This window comes from Bufo gargarizans, chromosome 3 (assembly GCF_014858855.1).
Source record: "Bufo gargarizans isolate SCDJY-AF-19 chromosome 3, ASM1485885v1, whole genome shotgun sequence".
In the NCBI taxonomy this organism is placed as follows: domain Eukaryota; kingdom Metazoa; phylum Chordata; class Amphibia; order Anura; family Bufonidae; genus Bufo; species Bufo gargarizans.
Window position 1 is genome coordinate 213,207,840 of NC_058082.1, and position 22,631 is coordinate 213,230,470.

At 44.9% G+C, this 22,631-nt stretch overlaps 1 protein-coding gene across 2 annotated transcripts in view; it reads left to right on the forward strand.

Annotated features, from left to right (window-relative positions):
* NMS (neuromedin S) overlaps window positions 1–22,631 on the forward strand; it is a 99,115-nt gene that overhangs the window by 68,578 nt on the left and 7,906 nt on the right. For both annotated transcript variants that reach the window (XM_044288279.1, XM_044288280.1), the window contains exons 4-6: window positions 18,544–18,603; window positions 19,914–19,940; window positions 20,014–20,061. In XM_044288279.1, coding sequence (XP_044144214.1) covers window positions 18,544–18,603; window positions 19,914–19,940; window positions 20,014–20,061 — 135 coding nt within the window. The remainder of the gene's footprint in view (window positions 1–18,543; window positions 18,604–19,913; window positions 19,941–20,013; window positions 20,062–22,631) is intronic.

Sequence of the window (22,631 nt, forward strand, 5' to 3'; positions counted from 1 at the left end):
CCCATTTGAGTGGACTGGGTGAGTCCACTTTACTGAGTGCACCTCGGTTTGGTCTTTGTGAGTTCCTGTGCACCACATTTACTATATTATAAGCTTATTTCAGTATAATAAATGACCCCCAATGTTCTTGTCATTAGCATCTTTGCCTCTTCTGATGTATCCCATTATTTTATTTGCTTAAATGGCTTCTGCCCCCTCCTCCTGTTGATTTGACAGGGCCAATGAGCGCTCTCCTCCTTCAGATGGGTCTGTGTGCGTTCCAAATCTCGCACCTGTGCCGTACCGGTCTTCAGTCGGCGCAGGCGCACTGAGAGGAGGACCTCGCTCGGCCGCTCCTTCCTCAGTGCGCCTGCGCCGATGACGTCACATCTACACCCGGCGCACTGAAGAAGGAGCGGCCGAGTGAGCGTCCTCCTCTCAGTGCGCCTGCGCCGACTGAAGACCGGTACGGCGCAGGCGCGAGATTTGGAACGCACACAGGGCCAGCCGGAGGAGGAGAGCACTCGCTGGCCCTGTCAATCAACAGGAGGAGGGGGCGTTTTTTTGAAAGGAGGATGTGGCGGCTACCAGCAAGCAACCGCCCTACTTGCTGGTAGCCAGGTAATTAACATATTATAAAAGTGCGTTTTTTAAAGAAACTAAGCCACAGAAAAATGTAAGAGCATTATATATTGAATAATCGCACTATAAGGATTTTAATTAGCCCAAAAATGAAAAATTACTTTTGGGGGGTGACAGAAGCCCTTTAAGCAGCAGTTGCCTGGCATTGGTCACTACTGTCTATCAGTATCCCAATGGGTATGTGCATAAAATCTGCTAATCCGCTAATGTTTTTTTCAGTGTGCTTTTTGGCATGTTTTTCATGTCGTTTTTGATACATATTAAATGTGGGGGTTTTTAACCTATGGCTGTCCACTACTAAAATTGCATTCCCTTACGTCCTACCAGCAGCACAGATGGGGTTAACTGCCCCCCGTGGACTGGTAGGACCGGCGGAATTTTTAATGAGCCCAAAGACCTAAACCAATAAAAGAACTCCAGCTCCCTTAAAGGGAGGGGTTCATCCCCCAGCCCACCGTGTTTTTTTCTGTCCTTTGGACAGGTGGACTGGCGAGTCTTCTCCCTGGTTTATTTATTTTAGACAGGGTGTTTTGGGACGTTACCGTGTGACCTGAGAAGGTCTCCTTTAGTCCCTTATGGGGGATGCGCTTATTTTTTGCGCCCCATTGCAGTGTGGTTTCCATGCTCACATGTCGTCCCTCCGTCTTCTCCCCTGCGATAGCCGGCAGCGCTCCGCTGAGAAAGTTTGCCTGGGCGCCGCCATAACTGGAAGTGACGCGGCCCTAGCTGCGACGTCACTTCCGGTTTCCCCGGCGTCTGCCGAACGGGTTTTTCGGCTGTTGTTTTTCTTGCGCAGGGGGGAATAGGGATGTGGGGGACACTCTCACTTAGGCTTAGGCCTTCTTTTCCCCTTTTTAACAAGGGAAGGCTGTGTTCGTATGGCTGTTTTCAGGGGGAGGTTTAGCCCTGAGCTTCACCACTCCCCTGGGCGGAGCTATCCTATTTAAGCTCCCTGATTCCCTCAGTCGGTCTCTGGTTGCGCTGCTTTAACAAGCTAGCTCCAGAGTCTCCTGTCATTTGTGAGACATTGCCTTCAGACCGGTCTTTTTTGCTTTAACAGCTATCTTTGCTCTCTCCTCTGGTTCGTGCTAATCTGGAGGGTTTTTTCTTTATTTCCATTTTTTTATGATGTTTAAAATTCCTCTCCTTTTGTTTCCTTGTAGCTATGGCCTCTCCTGCAGAGCCCGATCAGCCACAGAAATCAGCCACCAAGAGGAGACACCTGGCTTGCTATGATTGCAATACGCCTCTTGAGGACAGCTGCCCATTTTCCAGATGTAACAGCTGTCGTTCCGCCACTGCTACTGAGCCTTCAATGCAGGATATGTACCAGTGGGCTAAGACTTATGTCGACGACTCCATCAAGGGGGTCGTAAGTCTCCTTAACGAGAGACTACCCGTTCCCTCCTATATACCTATGGAGGTGCCCGCCCCCACCGATAGGCCTATGCCCCTTTCTGTGGGGTCATCTTCCTCGGATGAGGAAGAAGCAACTTCTGGCTTCTTTCCACCGGAAAAGACCCAGAAGCTTCTAAGGTCCATCAGGTCGGGGGACCATGATGTTGACGTAGGGGAGTCTTCCGATCCCGCCTGCTGGACCCAGCGGGTCTTTAGGGCGGATGAGACCCTTCTCTCTGTGATGCGCACGGAGTGGAAAAAGCCAGAAAAAGGCCCAGTCCTTACCAGGAAGTTCAAACTAATGTTTCCTATGGCTATACCCTTAGTGGAATCATGGGGTTCCATTCCTAAGGTGGACATGGCGATTGCCAAGTTGTCCAGGCGCACTCTGGTCCCTGCAGATGATGGGTCTAGCCTGCAGGACCCCCTAGATAGGAGGGCAGAGTGCACCCTCAGAAGAGGTTACTCGGCGGCCGCAGCCTCGGCCTCGACTTCTATTGCTGCCACAGAGGTCTCCTCCTTCCTCAGAACCAAGCTGAACCAGATCCAGATGGATGTTGACCAGAGTGTCTCTCGGGATGATATCCTCGCTGCCTTTAAGTCCGTCAACCTAGCCATGGATTTTCTCTGTGACACAGCCCAACTCCAATTAAAGTTGGCGGCCAAGACTATGGCTTTAGTGTCTGCCGCCAGGAGACCTCTGTGGCTCAAACCGTGGAACGCGGATAACGCGTCCAAATACAACCTCTGTGGGCTCCCCTTTGAACCGAACCGTCTATTCGGATCTGAGCTAGACACCATTATGGAGGGTCTATCAGACAAAAAGGGGAAGAGCCTTCCCCAACAGCCCTTTCGAGGCAGGGGAAGACAAGCCCGCGGAGGCCGACCAGGACAGCAGGGACGTAAGGATTGGGGGGGGCCGCCTAGAAAGTTTTCTAGGCGTTCCCGCAAACCCACCAGGGAGGCAAAGCCCTCCTGACTATGGGCCTCTCAGAGGCTCTTGGATAAACCCTGCTATCCCTGCCGTTACGCCTCTGGATTTTCCCGTACCCCTCCCCCACCTTTCTGTGGGGGGGCGTCTTCTCCACTTCAGCCACGTATGGGCCCAGGAAATCCGGGACCCCTGGGTCCAAAATATAGTAGCCGTCGGCTATCTAATAGACCTTATTTCTCCCCCCCAGGAAGATTCATTGCCACACGCAGTTTTTTGCCAATCAGGCAAAGGGTCTTGGAAGCCTATATCCAAGACTACCTTTCCAAGGGAGCCCTGGAGGAGGTACCGGCAGGGGAGAAGGGTCTAGGGATTTATTCTCCAGTTTTCCTGGTACCCAAAAAGACAGGAGATCTTCGGATGATTATAGATTTGAGATTTCTCAATCGTTTCATAAGGAGGACCAGGTTCCGCATGGAAACCATAAGGTCAGTCAGCCACCTCCTCAACCCTGGGGATGTGATGGCTACTCTGGACCTCAAAGATGCTTACCTCCACATCCCGATCCATCCTTCCTCCCGGAAGTTTCTCAGGATCGCGGTCCAGATATCAGGAGTGTGCAAACATTTCCAGTTTGCCGCCCTGATCTTCACCAAGGTGGTAGTATCGGTTGTGGCAGCATTGAGACTCCAAGGTCTGACCATTGTCCCTTACCTGGACGACTGGCTTCTTCTAGCCCCTTCAGTCCCGCTACTTTCCCACCATCTTCATGTCGCAATTTCTTTTCTGCTCCGCCTAGGCTGGATGGTCAACTGGTCGAAGTCGAACGTGAGCCCTTCGACTTCTATCCATTATCTGGGATTCATAATCGACTCTCTGCAGATGTCCCTCCAGTTGACACCGGAAAGAAGAATGCGGATTCAGGACCTAGCAAGGTTCCTTTATGTACCACGACGAGTCTCCATACGGACCCTCATGAAGATGGTGGGGCTCATGTCAGCGGCTGCGGATGCAGTCGCTTGGGCTTTATGGCACCTCCGACCTCTTCAATCGGAGGTCTTAAGCAAATGGAACGGCAGCCCCAAGGGGCTAGATTCCCTGTGCTCCCTATCCAACCAAACCCGGAATTCCCTCAGATGGTGGTTCCATCTACCAGAAGGGAAGTCTATGACCCAACCAGCTTGGCTCATATTGACCACGGACGCGTCCCTTGTAGGCTGGGGCGCTCATCTAGACGGGTCCCCAGTTCGGGGATCCTGGTCTCCTCAGGAGCGGCATCTTTCTTCAAACCTCCGCGAGATGCGTGCTATCCGGCTAGCCCTCCTTCACTTCGCCCCTCGGATTCGGGGCAAAGCAGTGAAAGTCCAGTCAGACAATATGACTGCCGTGCTTTATATAAACAAGCAGGGAGGCACAAGATCCGTACCCCTTCTTTTAGAGATTGGGGTAATTCTTCGGTGGGCAGAGCTGAACCTATCCCATCTATCCGCCACTCACATCAGAGGCTCCCTCAATGTCATCGCGGACCGTCTAAGTCGCGGCCTACCGACCATGGAATGGTCATTACATCCGGAGATCTTCAAACAATTAGTCCTCAGGTGGGGGATGCCAGAGGTGGATCTCATGGCAACCAAGTTCAACGCCAAGGTACAGAGGTTCTGTTCCCTTTACAGGGAGGACAACCCCCTGGCAATAGATGCTCTGACAATACCGTGGAGGTTCAGGCTGGGGTACATCTTCCCTCCCTTTTCCATGATTCCGAGGGTATTGATGAAAATCCGTCAGGATCAGGCCTCGGTAATAGCCATCATACCGTTTTGGCCCAGGAGATCCTGGTTTACCCAGCTCATTCAGATGAGTCGGGGACAATATTGGAGACTCCCCCTGGAGCAGACCCTGGTGTCGTGGGACACTCATCTCTGCCCAGATCTGCACAGATTCAACCTGACAGCCTGGAGGTTGACCAGTCCCTTCCCAGAGTAGAAGGGCTCTCTGAGTCGGTCCTGAGAACATTATCGCATTCCAGAGCAGAGTCTACCAGAAAGGCCTACTCCCGGATTATGAGGATCTTCACCTCTTGGTGTAGCTCCAATCAGGTGGCGTTTGCAGATCCGCCCCTCGCAGCGATCCTACAGTTCCTTCAGGATGGGATAGACAGAGGTCTCTCCCCTTCTACCCTGAAGGTCCAAGTGTTTGCCATCTCGGCCTGTCTTAACAGACCTTCCTTAAAGGAGCGGAAAGATTGAAGCCTACAATACTGAGACCCGTTCCTCAATGGGATTTGTCAGTTGTTCTTAGGGGGCTAGCATCTCCCCCCTTTGAACCCTTGGAGGAGGCAAGTTTTAAACTCTTAACACTTAAGATGGTTTTTCTTCTGGCCATAACTTCGGCCAAAAGAGTTTCGGAGCTTCAAGCTTTCTCCGCGTTATACCCTTATACCATGTTTTTACAAGATAGGGTCCTTTTGAAATTTCTACCTTACTTTAGACCTAAGGTTTCTACCTTTCAAAATATTAATCAGGTAGTCTCTCTTCCTGTATTACTCTCTGCCTCCTCCCCAGATGCTCCTGTCCGACATCCACTGGACATAGCTAGATGCCTTCAGATCTATGTGGATAGATCCAAAGAGTTCAGGATGGATGAAAATCTCTTTATCCTGTTTGCCGGTAAGTCAAAAGGCCGTAAAGCGTCTAAGACGACCATTAGTCGCTGGGTTAAGGAAGCCATTAGGGAAGCCTTCATTTCCCAAGCCTTAGATCCTCCGGAGTTTGTGAGGGCCCATTCTACAAGGGCCGTAGCTACCTCTGTGGCGGAAAGAAATCTTCTCCCCCTAGAGTTGATCTGAAAGGCAGCTTCCTGGAGCTCGGAGTCTACCTTCATCTCCCATTATAGGATCGATGCTAGGATATCTGAGTTCCTGGCCTTTGGGCAGACAGTCCTTACTTCTGCCGAGCATGAGGACCCTCCCTAGGGGATTCTTCTTGCTATCTCCCCATCTGTGCTGCTGGTAGGACGTAAGGGAATCGTTAATTTCTAACGATAATTTGTTTTCCCTTAGTCCTAACAGCAGCACACAAATTTCCCGCCCTAAAGTACTTTTTCCCTTTAAGGGAGCTGGAGTTCTTTTATTGGTTTAGGTCTTTGGGCTCATTAAAAATTCCGCCGGTCCTACCAGTCCACGGGGGGCAGTTAACCCCATCTGTGCTGCTGTTAGGACTAAGGGAAAACAAATTATCGTTAGAAATTAACGATTCTTTGCTTGCACCAAAAAATGCACAGAAAACACGCAAAAACACACGGACTTACATGGAGCTGTTTTTTATGTTTTCTATTTATTTCAATTGGAGATTCGGTGTGGATTCTGCCCCAAGATAGGACATGCTGCATTTTTCCCACGTTTCTTTTTTCCATGTGGGAAAAAAAACTGGTTCTGCTTCCCAATGAAATGAATAGGAGGTTGTTTTGAGGTGTTTCCTGGAGTGTGAGATGGAAACCATACAAAATCAGCACCAAAAAAAACTCTGTGTGAACTAGCTCTAAGGCTTTTTCAGTTGCAGTTCTACCAGTGTTTTATTATTTATTACATAATAATCTTTCCTTACAATAATAATAGTAATTGAGATAATCCATTATAGCATCTCTAACGCTACTTTCACACTTGCGTTTGGGGTTCCGCTTGTGAGTTCCATTTGAAGGCTCTCACAAGCGGATCTGTACAGCCCTAATGCATTCTGAGTGGATGTGGATTCGCTCAGAATGCATCAGTCTGGCCCCGTTTGGCCTCCGTTCTGATCAGCAGGAGGACACCCGAACGCAGCTTGCAGCGTTTTCGTGTCCACCTGGCCGTGCGGAGCCAAACGGATCCGCCCAGGCTTACAATGTAAGTCAATGGGGACGGATCCATTTGACGTTGACACAATATGGTGCAATTTCAAACGGATCCGTCACCCATTGACTTTCAATGTAAAGTCTGGACGGATCCGTCTGACTACAAATTGGACTTTTTTCTGAAATATAATGCAGACGGATCCGTTCTGAACGGATACCATTGTTTGCATTATAGGAGCGTATCCGTCTGTGCAGATACCAGACGGATCCGCTCCGAACGCAAGTGTGAAAGTAGCCTAAGAAAACGTTCAAATATTTTACCAACAACACAAGTTCAACTTATAGTCCTATAGTTTCCAGATTCACTTTTTGACACTGTAATGACCGGCGTCACGCACAGGGAGGGAAAAGGGAAAGCCCTGCCCAAGGGAGAGGGAAAGGTGGTAACCCCTGACTCACCTTGCGGCTGGCACCTGACTGCCCTGACGTCCCTAGACGGGTTCCTCACCCGTGCGGCGATCACGTGCCTAAACCCTGGCTTTCCCTAAAATGAGCCCTAGGTAGTGAACGGGCTGGTGGGATCGCTAGTCCGCACCACTGACACTATGAGGGAAACGCCAGGGAGAGGACAGACAATACAGACAAACACATAAACCCAGGTGGGCGACCACAGCAGACCACAAAGGTTCAACAGGGATCCGGAGGGAAACGTTCTGGACCAACAACCAGAGAACGCAGCAACACAGCTCCAGTGGGTCAGTATAGAAGTCCAGGCAGGAAGCTCTATATGTGGCAACCAGAGAAGTGTGAGAGGGGAATATAAGGAGGTTGGGAGTGCTGGACAAGGAACAGCTGAGGAGAAGGAGCTACGGATCCCTGAGTGAGCCAAAAAGGGTTGCAAAGTAAACCCAGAAAGCTACCATAAGGAAACAGCCCTATCTTACATAGAGCGCGCAGCCAACCGCTGCGACTTCCTGACCCCGGGTATAACGGAGTCAGGTGTGGTTCTTGACACCCTTGTGACAGACACCTGAATACTGGCACCACATTTGCTATATATGAGTCCTGAAGAACAGACCCTGTCGATATGGAATTGTTACAAATAAATAGGAACTTGTGGGGTGAATGCCATCTGGACCCAGTGATTTCGCCATTGTAGTGTTTTTAAAGGAGTTGTGCAAGATTGGGGGGGGGGGGGGGTTGCATGAACTGCAAAGGGACAATTACTTACCTGCTTCCCGGCGCCGGCTCGATGCTCCTTTGTCTCCCAGTTTCTGATGCTCCTCTGTGCTGCGGCAATGTCAACATCCAGTTTGACATTGCCGCAGCCAATCACAGGCTGCGACAGTGTCAGACTCCCCCTGTGACCATTTGTCATGATGCAAGGAGAGCCAGACACTGCCGCGTCCTGTCATTGGCTGTAGCGATGTTTTGGAAAAACTGGGGTGATTTGAATTTTTATATATTTTTTTAAAATACTTTTTATTTTACACTTTTTAACAGGTCCCCTAGGGAACTTTAATACGCAGTCATTAGATTGCTTCTCTTATAGACAACAATGCAATTGACCCTATGATGTTATCAAAATAGATACTTTGTATATTCCTGTCTCAGTATGTTTGCTTTTATTTATTTAACTAGAGATTATATAATAAGGGAGATTTTATTAGGATATTGCCTTCATACTGTATACTTTTGAACTGCTGTGCTATGGCAATATTAATTATTATTGTATCAGCTTGTTGCTCTTGCAAGACCTAAGGCACCAAGTGTAGCAATTCATTAGCTAGCTTGCCATAACACAATTGCCATGTATAGTCTTGTTAAATAGCACTTTTTTTTTCCAGTGATAACGGCGTCCTCAGGAGTTACTTTCACACTCGCGTTTTGTGCGGATCCGTCTTGTATCTGCACAGACGGATTCGCACCAATAATGCAAAAGCTTGTATCCGTTAATAATGGATCCGTTTGCATTATTTATAAAAAAAAATCTAAGTCAAAACGGATCCGTCTTGACTTACATTGAAAGTCAATGGGGGATGGATCCATTTTCAATTGCACCATATTGTGTCAGTGAAAAACTAATCCGTCCCCATTGACTTACATTGTAAGTCTAGACGGATCCGTTTGGCTCCGCATAGTCAGACGATCACCAAAAAGCTGCAAGCTGCGTTTTAGTGATCGTATAAAAAAAAATGGAACGGAGACCAAACGCAGCCATCCTTATCCATTCAGAATGCATTGGGGCTTTACTGATCCGTTTTGGGCTGCTTGAGAGAGCCCCGAAACAGATCTCACAAGCGGACCCAGAAACGTCAGTGTGAAAGTAGCCTTATGGAGCTTGCGCTTGTTCCGATTTGAACGTTCAGGGCAGGTTTACCTTCTGTATTAACCAATACACACTAGCCGCTCGTGTGACCTGTAGGGGGGAAAAGACAATTAGGTTCCTGCACCTTGCTATCCTTATAGATAATAGGAGGAGGTGCTTTCATCTGCACTTGCAACTGCGCATGAGTTAGATGATAGTTATATTTTGAGTCTCTTCTACTTATTGCGCATGTTTCGGGACATAGAGTTATTCCCTCAATTTCCAGCTATCACCTACGCTTGTGCTTGGACTTTTTTTCATGTTCATTCCTTGCTATATTCTTAAGAGAAGGATCTCGACCACTGAGCTGTATGGGTTAAATCAGGATTAAGGAGTATTCATGTAATTTTACTCCTTTAGGGGATAGGACAGAAATGAATAATAAATATTACATTCACATAGGCTTTTTAGTCACATATATAATCTTCATTATTTTAAATTATTTTAATGTCTTCAGGTGTTTATACCTGTTTTATTCCTGTGTGATTATAATGGAACATTAAGGCCTCTTTCACACGAGCGTGTCCGGATAAAGTCCGGATGCGTTGCGGCAAACCCGCGCGAGTAGGTACCCAATTGCAGTCAGTTTTGATTGCGATTGCATTCCGTTGTTCAGTTTTAATCGTACGGGTGCAATGTGTTTTGCATGCGCGTGATAAAAAACTGACTGTGGTACCCAGACACGAACTTCTTCACAGAAGTTCAGGTTTGGGTTCAAGGTTGTGTAGATTGTATTATTTTCCCTTAAAACATGGTTATAAGGGAAAATAATAGCATTCTAAATACAGAATGCTAAGTAAAATAGGGCTGGAGGGGTTAAAAAATAAATAAAAAATAATTTAACTCACCTTAATCCACTTGTTCGTGCAGCCGGCATCTCTTCTGTCTTCTTCTTTGAGGAATAGGACCTTTGATGACGTCACTGCGTTCATCACATGGTCCATCACGCGATCCATCACCATGGTGATGGATCATGTGATGGACCATGTGATGAGTGTAGTGACTTCATCAAAGGTCCTCTTCCTCACAGATGAAGACAGAAGAGATGCCGGCTGCGCGAACAAGTGGATTAAGGTGAGTTAAATTATTATTTTTATTTTTAACCCCTCCAGCCCTATTTTACTTAGCATTCTGTATTCAGAAATAAATAATAATGATCAGGTCCCCATCCCAATTGTCTCCTAGCAACTGTGTGTGAAAATCGCACCGCATCCGCACTTGCTTGCGGATGCTTGCGATTTTCACGCAGCCCCATTCACTTCTAGTGTTTTCTTGGAGATCCCAATGTATTTCTTATTTATTTGTTCTCAAATTAATTTTTTTCATACCTTAGTGGCCTCTATTTTCTTTTCTTCTCATTACTCATATATTATTATTCCCCTTTAATCCAAATATATAGACCCATCTAGCATCAATATAATATACTCATAGCAGTATAGTATATTCTTCCAATCCTATTAAGGAAAATTGGCTTAATAATCACATAGTTCCCCTTATTGAGCTATAAGTATTAATACTATTACATGTAAATACATGAATTAATGAAGAGAGTTGTAACAAGTGTTACTTTAATGTATTCCTATTCATTTTCTCTTAAATAAATTGTCACAGGTTAAGGGGAAGGGAAAACACAAAATACACAGCAGAACGAATAGACAACAATCTAGGCCTCAAAAGCTAAGGAAGAGGGATGGTGACCTCCTAGCAATCCCTAGACCTCTCCATAACTCCTGCCAGTATGAGCAGATCCTGATGGTAGAAATACTCATACACCGGATACCTAAAGCCCTGCTAAAACTGACGAGCCCTAGGATTGGTAGCAGGGGATGAGACAGCTGGTTCCTTCCAGAATGAAGGAACCTGCGTCTCCCTGAGGCCTAGAAAACAACACACACCAGATAATAAGAAACAGCGAAGACAACAAGTACTTAGCTTAGAGATGTATGGAGAAGCAGGAGATCCAAGACAAACCAGCACTAGCAACTAGAAGAAGAAACCGCATGGTCAGCAGTGTGAGGCGGATCTAAATAGAGCCTCATCACTGATAATGAGCGGCACCTGAGGAGAGGTGAGATCCTGCCAAACAACAACATACATAAAGGAAAACAGAGAGACCTGTCAGATAGCCTCACGTGCAGCAAGTCTATCAGATCTTCTCACCTCTCTCACAGGAGGGACCGTGACCTAACCCCCCCCTTCTACGAATGGCCTCCGGACACCCAGGACCAACTTTATCAGGATGCGCCCTATGAAAGGCCCTCACAAGGCGACTGGCATTCACGTCGGTTGCAGGAACCCATATTCTTTCCTCTGGACCGTAACTCTTCCAGTGCACGAGGTACTGAAGAGATCCACAAAGAATACGTGAGTTCACTATCCTGGCAATCTAAAACTCAAGATTACCATCAACCATGACAGGAGGTAGTGGCAGGGAGAACGGTTAAGCAGGTTCAACATATCTTTTCAGCAAAGACTTGTGAAACACATTATGAATCTTCAAAGCCTGCGGAAGCTCAAGACGAAAAGCAACCGGATTAATAATGGCAGAGATCTTGTATGGCCCAATAAACCTTGGCCCCAACTTCCAAGAGGGTACCTTTAACTTAATGTTTCTTGTGGACAGCCACACAGAATCACCCACTCTCAGGTCTCTTGTCAGACATACGTTTATACTTTTTGCCCATTTTATTTAAATTGTTTTGAATCTTCCGCCAAATACACAACGAAGAGGAGAATCTTTCCTCTTCAGGTATACCAGACGTCTCAATACCATAAAATGTGCCTAACTGCGGATGGAACCCATATGCACCAAAAACTGCGACTTATCAGTGGACTCCTGTCTACGGTTATTTATGGAAAACTCTGCAAACGACAAAAATGAAGACCACTCCTCTTGATTCTCAGAGACAAAACATCTCAAATAAGTCTCCAAATTCTCCAATTCGCTCATTCTGCCCGTTCGAATGAGGTTGAAAGGCCGAAGAGAAGGACAATTGGACCCCAGACGAGTACAGAACGCCTTCCAGAATCTGGAAACAAATTGAGTCCCTCTATCAGACACCACATCAGAGGGAATACTATGTAGTTTTACAATGTTATCGACAAATACTTGAGCGAGAGTTTTGGCATTAGGTAAACCTGATAATGGTATAAAGTGCGCCATCTTGTTGAAGCGCTCAACAACCATCAGAATCACAGTTTTCCCAGAAGAATTAGGCAAATCTGTGATAAAGTCCATGGACAAACGAGTCCAGGGTCGGGATGGGATAGACAAGGGAAGTAGAGAACCTGATGGCCAAGTATGAGCTACCTTAGCATGTGCACAAGTCTCACAAGCTGCCACATAACCCTCAACACATTTACGTAACCTTGGCCACCAGGATCTTCGAGAAATGAGATCCTTGAGGACAGGAATCAGGTGTCTCTCCCTAGGCCTCCATCACCTCTGCCTCCGCTTGCAGATGCTTGCCTCCGAATCACCCAACCCCGGAAAAGCTACACGACAAGACATCCGCCTTGATGTTTTTAATCCCAGGACGATAAGTAACAATGAAATTAAATCTAGTAAAAAACAACGACCATCTGGCCTGCCTTGGGTTCAGACGTTTAGCCGACTGCAGGTAGGCCAGATTTTTGTGATCAGTAATTACCGTAATGGGATGAATCGCTCCTTCCAACCAATGACGCCACTCTTTAAAAGTCAATTTAATGGCCAACAACTCTCTATTACCTACATCATAATTTATTTCAATAGAAGAGAGTGTTTTAGAGAAAAAAGCACAAGGGCGCCATTTTCTAAGGGAAGAACCCTGCGACAAGAATGCTCCAACCCCTACCTCTGATACATCAACTTCCACAATAAATGGTTGTGACACATCCGATTGCAGTAGAATAGGAGCAGAAGCAAAACATTCCTTTATTGCTAAAAAAGCATGCAATGCTTCTTCATACCAGACTGAGAAATCTGTGCTTTTCTTAGTCATATCAGTTAATTGTTTAACAACAGTTGAGTAATTCAAGATAAATTTACGGTAGTAGTTGGTAAATCCCCAAAATCGCATGAGTATCTTTAGATCTTCGGGTTGATCCCAGTCCAACACAGCACAGACTTTTTCTGGATCCATGCGAAAACCCGAAGATGAGAGTAGGTACCACAGGAACTGCACTTCAGGGACCGCAAATACACACTTCTCCATTTTGGCATACAATTTAGTCTCTCTTAGGATCTGTAAGACCTGTCTCACGTGATCCTTATGCGTCTCCACATCAGGGGAAAAAATTAAAATATCATCCAGATAAATAACCACAAACCTGCCCACCGGATAATGAAAGATGTCATTGATGAAGTGTTAAAAAACCGCAGGAGCATTGGACAAACCAAAAGGCATGACCAGATTCTCAAAATGACCCTCTGATTGAATAAATCTAGGATCAAAGGAAGGGGATAGGGATCATGGATAGTGATGCAATTAAGCTCACAGAAGTCCAAACATGGCCTAAGAGTTCCATCATTTTTTTAAACAAAGAATAACCCCCCCGCCATTGGTGATTTGGATGGTCTTATATGACCTTTAGCCAAACTCTTGGTGATATATTCTCGCATGGCTACTCTTTAGGGTTCAGAAAGATTATACAACTGAGACTTTGGCAATCTAGCTCCGGGAATTAGGTTGACGGGGCAACATACTTCTGATGAGGAGGCAACTCCTGGTCTCCACTCTACATACATCAGAAAAATCCGAAAGGAAAGGAGGTAACATTTTAGTAGTTACAACAAAAAGCAACGTGAGAGGAACTTTAGATCTCTTCCTCAGGCGTCTATCAATATACACCGCTAGAGAAATGGCCTCTTCCAATGATTCTGGATTTGCGTGAAATGCCAAGGCGTCCTTCAGGTTCTCAGACAGTCCTTGACAAAGTTGAACAACGGAGAGCAGGGTCATTCCACTGCTTAACAGTTGCCCACCTTCTAAATTCAGAGCAATAGGACTCAGCTAAATGCTCTCCCTGCCGCAAGCAACACAATTTAGATTCGGACAGGGAAACCCGATCTGGGTCATCGTAGATAAGTCCCAGAGCTCTGAAAAATTTATCTACCGACTGGAGGGATTGTGAACCAGTCGGCAAAGAGCCCGAGACTAAGCGTCGCCTTTCATCAACGAAATAATAATCCCCACTCTCTGACTCCCCCAGAAGAGCTAGGGCGCAGTCTGAAACATAATTTGCACGATTCCCTGAACCGAACACAGTTGTCCCTTCCACTGGAAAACCTATCCACGAGAGCAACCTTCGGTTCAGGGCAGGCCTGGTTCCCGCTGCCGGAACCCACCGCCTGTGGTCTCTGAAACTGTGCAACGGCCGTGCAGAGGTCAGCTACCGCCAAAGACAGCCCCTGCGTACGATCGACCAGTGCAGAAACAGTATCCATAGCTGCACTGATAAAACAAAGGATAATGGTTTAGGCGGTTGATAATGTCACAGGTTAAGGGAAAACACCAAATACACACCACAACGAATAGACAACAATCTAGGCCTCAAAAGCTAAGGAAGAGGGATGGTGACCTCCTAGTAATCCGTAGGCCTTTCCCTAACTCCTGCTAGTATGAGCAGATCCTGATGGTGGAAATACTCATACACCGGATACCTAAGATAGGTAGCAGGGGATGAGACAGCTGGTTCCTTTCAGAATGAAGGAACCTGTGTCTCCCTGAGGCCTAGAAAACAACACACACCAGAAATGAAGAAACAGTAAAGGCAACAAGTACTTAGCTTGGAGAAGCAGAAGATCCAAGACAAAGCAGCACTAGCAACTCCAAGCAGAAACTAAAAACCGCATGGTCAGCAGTGTGAGGCGGATCTAAATAGAGCTGATAACGAGCGGCACCTGAGGAGAGGTGATGATCCTGCCAAACAACAACATACACAGATAGCCTCACGTGCAGCAAGTCTATCTGATCTTCTCACTTCTCTCACAGGAGGGACCGTGACATAAATGCTGTGAAGGAAAATCTTTCATTAAGTCTATACGGGCTCATAGTGTTAAGCCTATGGATCCAGCGAGCCTCACATTGTAAAAGATTTTTTCTAAATTGCCCCCTCTGGGTCCCAGTCTTATCCTCTCTACTCCCAAAACCGTAAAACCGCTACTGTTTTTTCCGTGGACATATTTAATGTCTTGAGCTAGAAGTATCCTTGTCTGTCTCTATGGCACTTAAATGACCCAAAATACTGCGTCTTAGTTCTTGTGTCGTCTTCCCGACATACAATTTAGGACATGGACATGCTGCAATGTAGATTACCCCTTGAGTCTTACAATTAATCAGCTGTCTAATCTCATATTCCTTCTTATCAACTGGATTAGTGAATTGCTTAATTCAGGGGATATAGCTATAGAAAGAACAGTCTCCGTACCGTGCTGATCCTCAATGTTTTTCTTTGATGACCGTAGCAAGTGTATTTGCGCGAAACGGCTGTCGCTATGAGCGTTATGTAAAGGCTACAGTCCGCCCCAGCCCTACTGCTACTTATGTCCAAGTGAATAATAACGAAGATTCGACGATACCAGTGGTGAGTGCTGCCTGCTTTTTTTCTTATCTACAATCAAGCGCTGACTCTTTTGAATTATCGAGGTTGTGCACCACCTGTACTGGGTTTGTCAAGGTACTAAGTGGACGTGTTGCCGCGGAGGAAGCACTGGGCAGTGCCGCCTGCAATTTCTGTGTCTTTTGGAATGCTAGTCCATCTATTAATGTTCCATTATAATCACACAGAAATAAAACAGGTATAAACACCAGAATACATTAAAATAATTTAAAATAATGAAGATTATATACAGGGAGTGCAGAATTATTAGGCAAATGAGTATTTTGACCACATCATCCTCTTTATGCATGTTGTCTTACTCCAAGCTGTATAGGCTCGAAAGCCTACTACCAATTAAGCATATTAGGTGATGTGCATCTCTGTAATGAGAAGGGGTGTGGTCTAATGACATCAACACCCTATATCAGGTGTGCATAATTATTAGGCAACTTCCTTTCCTTTGGCAAAATGGGTCAAAAGAAGGACTTGACAGGCTCAGAAAAGTCAAAAATAGTGAGATATCTTGCAGAGGGATGCAGCACTCTTAAAATTGCAAAGCTTCTGAAGCGTGATCATCGAACAATCAAGCGTTTCATTCAAAATAGTCAACAGGGTCGCAAGAAGTGTGTGGAAAAACCAAGGCGCAAAATAACTGCCCATGAACTGAGAAAAGTCAAGCGTGCAGCTGCCAAGATGCCACTTGCCACCAGTTTGGCCATATTTCAGAGCTGCAACATCACTGGAGTGCCCAAAACCACAAGGTCTGCAATACTCAGAGACATGGCCAAGGTAAGAAAGGCTGAAAGACGACCACCACTGAACAAGACACACAAGCTGAAACGTCAAGACTGGGCCAAGAAATATCTCAAGACTGATTTTTCTAAGGTTTTATGGACTGATGAAATGAGAGTGAGTCTTGATGGGCCAGATGGATGGGCCCGTGGCTGGATTGGTAAAGGGCAGAGAGCTCCAGTCCGACTCAGACGCCAGCAAGGTGGAGGTGGAGTACTGGTTTGGGCTGGTATCATCAAAGATGAGCTTGTGGGGCCTTTTCGGGTTGAGGATGGAGTCAAGCTCAACTCCCAGTCCTACTGCCAGTTTCTGGAAGACACCTTCTTCAAGCAGTGGTACAGGAAGAAGTCTGCATCCTTCAAGAAAAACATGATTTTCATGCAGGACAATGCTCCATCACACGCGTCCAAGTACTCCACAGCGTGGCTGGCAAGAAAGGGTATAAAAGAAGAAAATCTAATGACATGGCCTGCTTGTTCACCTGATCTGAACCCCATTGAGAACCTGTGGTCCATCATCAAATGTGAGATTTACAAGGAGGGAAAACAGTACACCTCTCTGAACAGTGTCTGGGAGGCTGTGGTTGCTGCTGCACGCAATGTTGATGGTGAACAGATCAAAACACTGACAGAATCCATGGATGGCAGGCTTTTGAGTGTCCTTGCAAAGAAAGGTGGCTATATTGGTCACTGATTTGTTTTTGTTTTGTTTTTGAATGTCAGAAATGTATATTTGTGAATGTTGAGATGTTATATTGGTTTCACTGGTAAAAATTAATAATTGAAATGGGTATATATTTGTTTTTTGTTAAGTTGCCTAATAATTATGCACAGTAATAGTCACCTGCACACACAGATATCCCCCTAAAATAGCTAAAACTAAAAACAAACTAAAAACTACTTCTAAAAATATTCAGCTTTGATATTAATGAGTTTTTTGGGTTCATTGAGAACATGGTTGTTGTTCAATAATAAAATTAATCTCAAAAATACAACTTGCCTAATAATTCTGCACTCCCTGTATGTAACTAAAAGCCTATGTGAATTTATTATTCATTATTCATTTCTGTCCTATCCCCTAAAAGAGTAAAATTACATAAATACTCCATAATCCTGATTTAACCCATACAGTTCAGTGGTCGAGATCCTTCTCTTAAGAATATAGCAAGGAATGAACATGAAAAATCTTCTTCTACGTCCAAGCACAAGCACAGGTGATAGCTGGAGATCGAGGGAATACCTCTATGTCCCGAAACATGCGCAATAAGTAGAAGAGACTCAGAATATAACTATCATCTAACTCATGCGCAGTTGCAAGTGCGTATTAAAGCACCTCCACCTATTACCTGTAAGGATTATTATATTTTCAGGCTTATAGCAAACCCCTATTACAATGCTATTATTTGCCCTCCCTCTTATTTCTACACATAGGGAGTTCACTAATGTTTTTGCCTCACTGATATCATCACACAGGATGGGCTTAAAGGGATTGTCTCACTTCAGCAAATAGAATTTATTCTGTAGAGGAAGTTAATACAAGTCACTTACTAATGTATTGTTATTATCCATATTGTTTCCTTTGCTGACTTGATTCATTTTTCCAACACTTTACACAGCTCATTTCCATAGTTACGACCACCCAACAATCCAGAGGTGGTGGTCGTGCTTGCACACTGTAGGAAAAAGCACCAGCCTATGTATGTTCCCACGGTTGTGGCCACCGGAGCGGCTGGCACATTTTCCTATAGTGTGCAAGCACGGCCACCACTGATGGATTGCAGGGTGGTCGTAACCATGGAAACAAACAGTGTATAATGTGATGGAAAAATAAATCCAGCCAGCAAAGGGAGCAATATGGACAATCACAATACATTAGTATGTGGCTTGTATTAACTTTCTGTACATGATAAATGCCACTTGCTGAAGTAAAACAGCCACTTTAAGATAGGGTTTTTACATATAAGCAAACTCCCTCCCCTTTCTTATCTGTATGGGCTATGTCTACAATATCTTTCCTTTTTCAGATATCAAATTTCGTCATGGACCTTTGTAGCTCAATTTACAACAGAATGAAAGTAAATGAGGTAAGGACAATGTGTACTGTTTTTCTGGCATATAGAATTTCAAATGTAATGGGTCATAGGGCTGCTCTTTTAGGGTCCATTCACAAGTCCATGTGTGTTTTGTGGATCCACGGATCCGCAAAACATGGACACCGGCCATGTAAGTTCCGCATTTTGCGGACCACACATCGCCGGCACTAATAGAACATGCTTATTCTTGGACATGTTCTATTTTTTTCGGGAACTGAAATGCGGACCCATCGATTATATGAGTGCAGGACAATAGCCCCGTGGGGGCGGCCCGATGCGCACAGTATCATAGTAACCTACAGTATGATGCTGTGCGCTCTCGTGCGCACCGTGTATGTCACTCCGGGACATATGGCCCGCTCACGGACTGTATGTCTCGGAGGGCATACGGTCGTGTGCATGAGCCTTAACTTAGGGACAACTGAGATCTCAACTCAGAGATGCAGCATGCAAAGGAGAAGGCTGCAGAAATATTCCAGCTTCAATTCCCATAATGGCCTGGTCATAGTGCTATTACTCATGTATACACATATCACAGTTTATTCTGAAAACTTGTATGAAAAGACAGTATTTGGGCCATAAATTTGGCCTCAAGTAAGCCAACTGTAAAGTCTGACAAAAATATCTTGTCATACACTAAAAATTATCATCCAGCATCAGCCAATGTGATAAATTTGGAGCATTTTTAGACTGTCCAAGTGTTTTACATTTTAAACAGTATTATTTAATCCACCCCACTGTATCAAATCCCAATGTCCATGTCAAAACTCAGCTGCTGTTCACAATCTTGTATATTAAATATAAAGGGGTTTTCCACAAGTACAATATTGCTGACTAGGGGTGAGCGAATCGATTCGTGGTTGATTCGTTCCCCAATTTCGTTTTAATGCTCTACGGAAACTGGTCTCCATACAGCATTAAAATGTATGCACTGCGAGGAGGCAAAATTCATTAAGTCCAAAGTCTTACGGGACTTCGGTGAAGAACTTCAGGCTTCAATTGTACAACTGTAAAAATATTTTAAAACGGCAATCTGAAGTCGGCTTCTGTATTGAGTGGTACATCGAGTGGTCTTTACCGCCATGTCTGTATTGAAGCAATTTTGTGCTCTGATGAAAATATATGGCCTCAAGGAAATGCTCCTGTGAATTTTAATGCAGCTTTCAAAACTGTACCTATTAGCATATTAGGAACAGTATGTACCTTAGACACAGTACTAACCCCTGAGCCACCTGAAATGCAACTGTGCATTTATTTTAGTAAACTGAACCTCTTTTTCTGATTAATCTGTTTCTTTCTAGGAGAATAAACAAGAAATATACAAAAGGGTAAGTATTAAAATGCTCCACTATTTACTATATCGTCTATGCTCTTTTTCTTACAATGTACCCTTTTCTATAGTTTCTGTTTCACTACTCCAGAGCACAGGATCCTGCCTTTAAAACTGGGGTAGGTAAATTCAATTTAATCCATGTAAAATGCACAATGATGACTAACTAGTACAGTAAAAATACTCCTTCAGGGCATATTATACTTGTTATAGCCCACAGAGATACATGTGGCCCTACTCCACATGAATCTGATTTCATACGTAAGATAAAGAATTTTCTCTGACTGTTGCTTTATGATTTATTGTATTTGTTTATATAGCACTAACATATTAGGCAGCGCTGTACAGAGATTATTGTCACTCACACCAGTAAATTCCATATTAGGTGAGTTTCACACTAGCGGCAAGGGACTCCAGCAGGCAGCCTGTTGGATCCGTCCTGCTGCTAGTTCACGTGTGCCCCGGACTGCCGCTCGTCCTAATTGACTATAATGACGGGGGCGGAGTTCCGGCGGCAGCACAGCAGCGCACGCCGAGAGGTGGCCGGACTAAAAGTACTGCATGCAGTACTTTTAGTCCGGCAGCCTCTCGGCGTGCACTGCCACCGGAACTCCACCGCCTTTATCAGATTAGAATCCAGAATCCAAGAGCTGCAAGGCACCAGTACTAACCCCTGAGCCACGATGCTGACACGAATACAAGTGTACATGCTACTCTGAATCCCATATTACAGAGATATTCTCCTTTAAAAGCATTTCTACAGGGGACGATTGCTCTATAACAGGGGGTGGCAACCTCCGACACTCCAGCTGTTGTGGAACTACAAATCCCAGTGTGCATACTTCTTCTGCTCTTCTCAGAACTCTCACAGAAATGAATCAAGCATGCGGGGAATTGTAGTTTTACAACAGCTAGAGTGGCGAAGGTTGCTGATCCCTGCTCTATAATAAAGTGCTTTACAGCAGCACACAACAAACCTATGGCTCTGAGAATCTGTGTGTCTTATATTATCCCCATGCAGCCTTTATCCACATAATCTTTTAGGGCAATTGGCAATTGTCTGTCAACACAGACTTTAATATGAAACGTTTAATCAAAGTTATGTATTTCCACTTTTATATTTACTTTTACTTTAGAATGAACATTATATATACATTTATTTATTTTTGGGTGTTTTTTCCAAAAATACAAAAATCTAGCACTTTTTGCACCAGCTGACAGGATTATAATGAAAGATGACACCTATGTATAGATAACATGCCATAGGTGATGGTCGCCCCTTATCAGCTCCTCCTCTCTGTGCAATTATCTTTAGACAGGGCACAAAGAATGTCTAGAAAACTCTCCAATAGAAAGCAATGGACATTTCCAGTCTATTGTGCTTATGGCCTATGGTGGGTGCTGTCAATCAGATTAGAAAAAGGGAATAGGTATTATTTTTTGGTTTTAATAGATGACACATTCCCTTTAAGATTCCCTTTAAAGAGGTATTCCCATCAGAGACAATGGTGGCATATCGCTAGGATAGGTGCGGGTACCACCTCTAGAATCTGCACCTACAACGAGAACAGAGTGGGAAGAGCTGCGGCTAGTCCGTCCACCACCATCAATCGCTGCTCCACTCTGCTCCCATAGAAGCGAATCGGGAGTGCCCAGCGCACGTGCGGCCCTTGCTCCCATTCATTTCTATGGGGCAGACGGAAATAGCCGAGCCAGCGCTCACCTATTTTCGGCGCCCCTACAGAAATGAATGGAGTGTGGCTGCGCATGCGCAGTGTGCCCTCTGTTCATTTCCCTGCTCCGTTCTCATTGTAGGTGCGGGTCCCAGAAGTGGGACCCCCACCTATCAGACAATGGGGGCATATTGTCTGTCTGTGATGGGAATACCTCTTTAAGATAGAGTCAGAATTGGAGCTGTCTGAGACTACCATTTACAGTAAACAAGAACAGTTTGGGTTTTTTGCCATGTGATGTGGACCATCAAAGAAAAAGATACAGAGAAATTGATCAACATGAAAATATGAGTAATATTAGTATAGTGACGCAAATGGAAAAAAATGATTATAGCATAGAATAAATCAAATGATACCAGTATATATCTATTCTACTCAACACATCCTGCAGTTAAATCCATCTACAGTACAGGGAGTGCAGAATTATTAGACAAGTTGTATTTTTGAGATTAATTTTATTATTGAACAACAACCATGTTCTCAATGAACCCAAAAAACTCATTAATATCAAAGCTGAATATTCTTGGAAGTAGTTTTTAGTTTGTTTTTAGTTTTAGCTATTTTAGGGGGATATCTGTGTGTGCAGGTGACTATTACTGTGCATAATTATTAGGCAACTTAACAAAAAACAAATATATACCCATTTCAATTATTTATTTTTACCAGTGAAACCAATATAACATCTCAACATTCACAAATATACATTTCTGACATTCAAAAACAAAACAAAAACAAATCAGTGACCAATATAGCCACCTTTCTTTGCAAGGACACTCAAAAGCCTGCCATCCATGGATTCTGTCAGTGTTTTGATCTGTTCACCATCAACATTGCGTGCAGCAGCAACCACAGCCTCCCAGACACTGTTCAGAGAGGTGTACTGTTTTCCCTCCTTGTAAATCTCACATTTGATGATGGACCACAGGTTCTCAATGGGGTTCAGATCAGGTGAACAA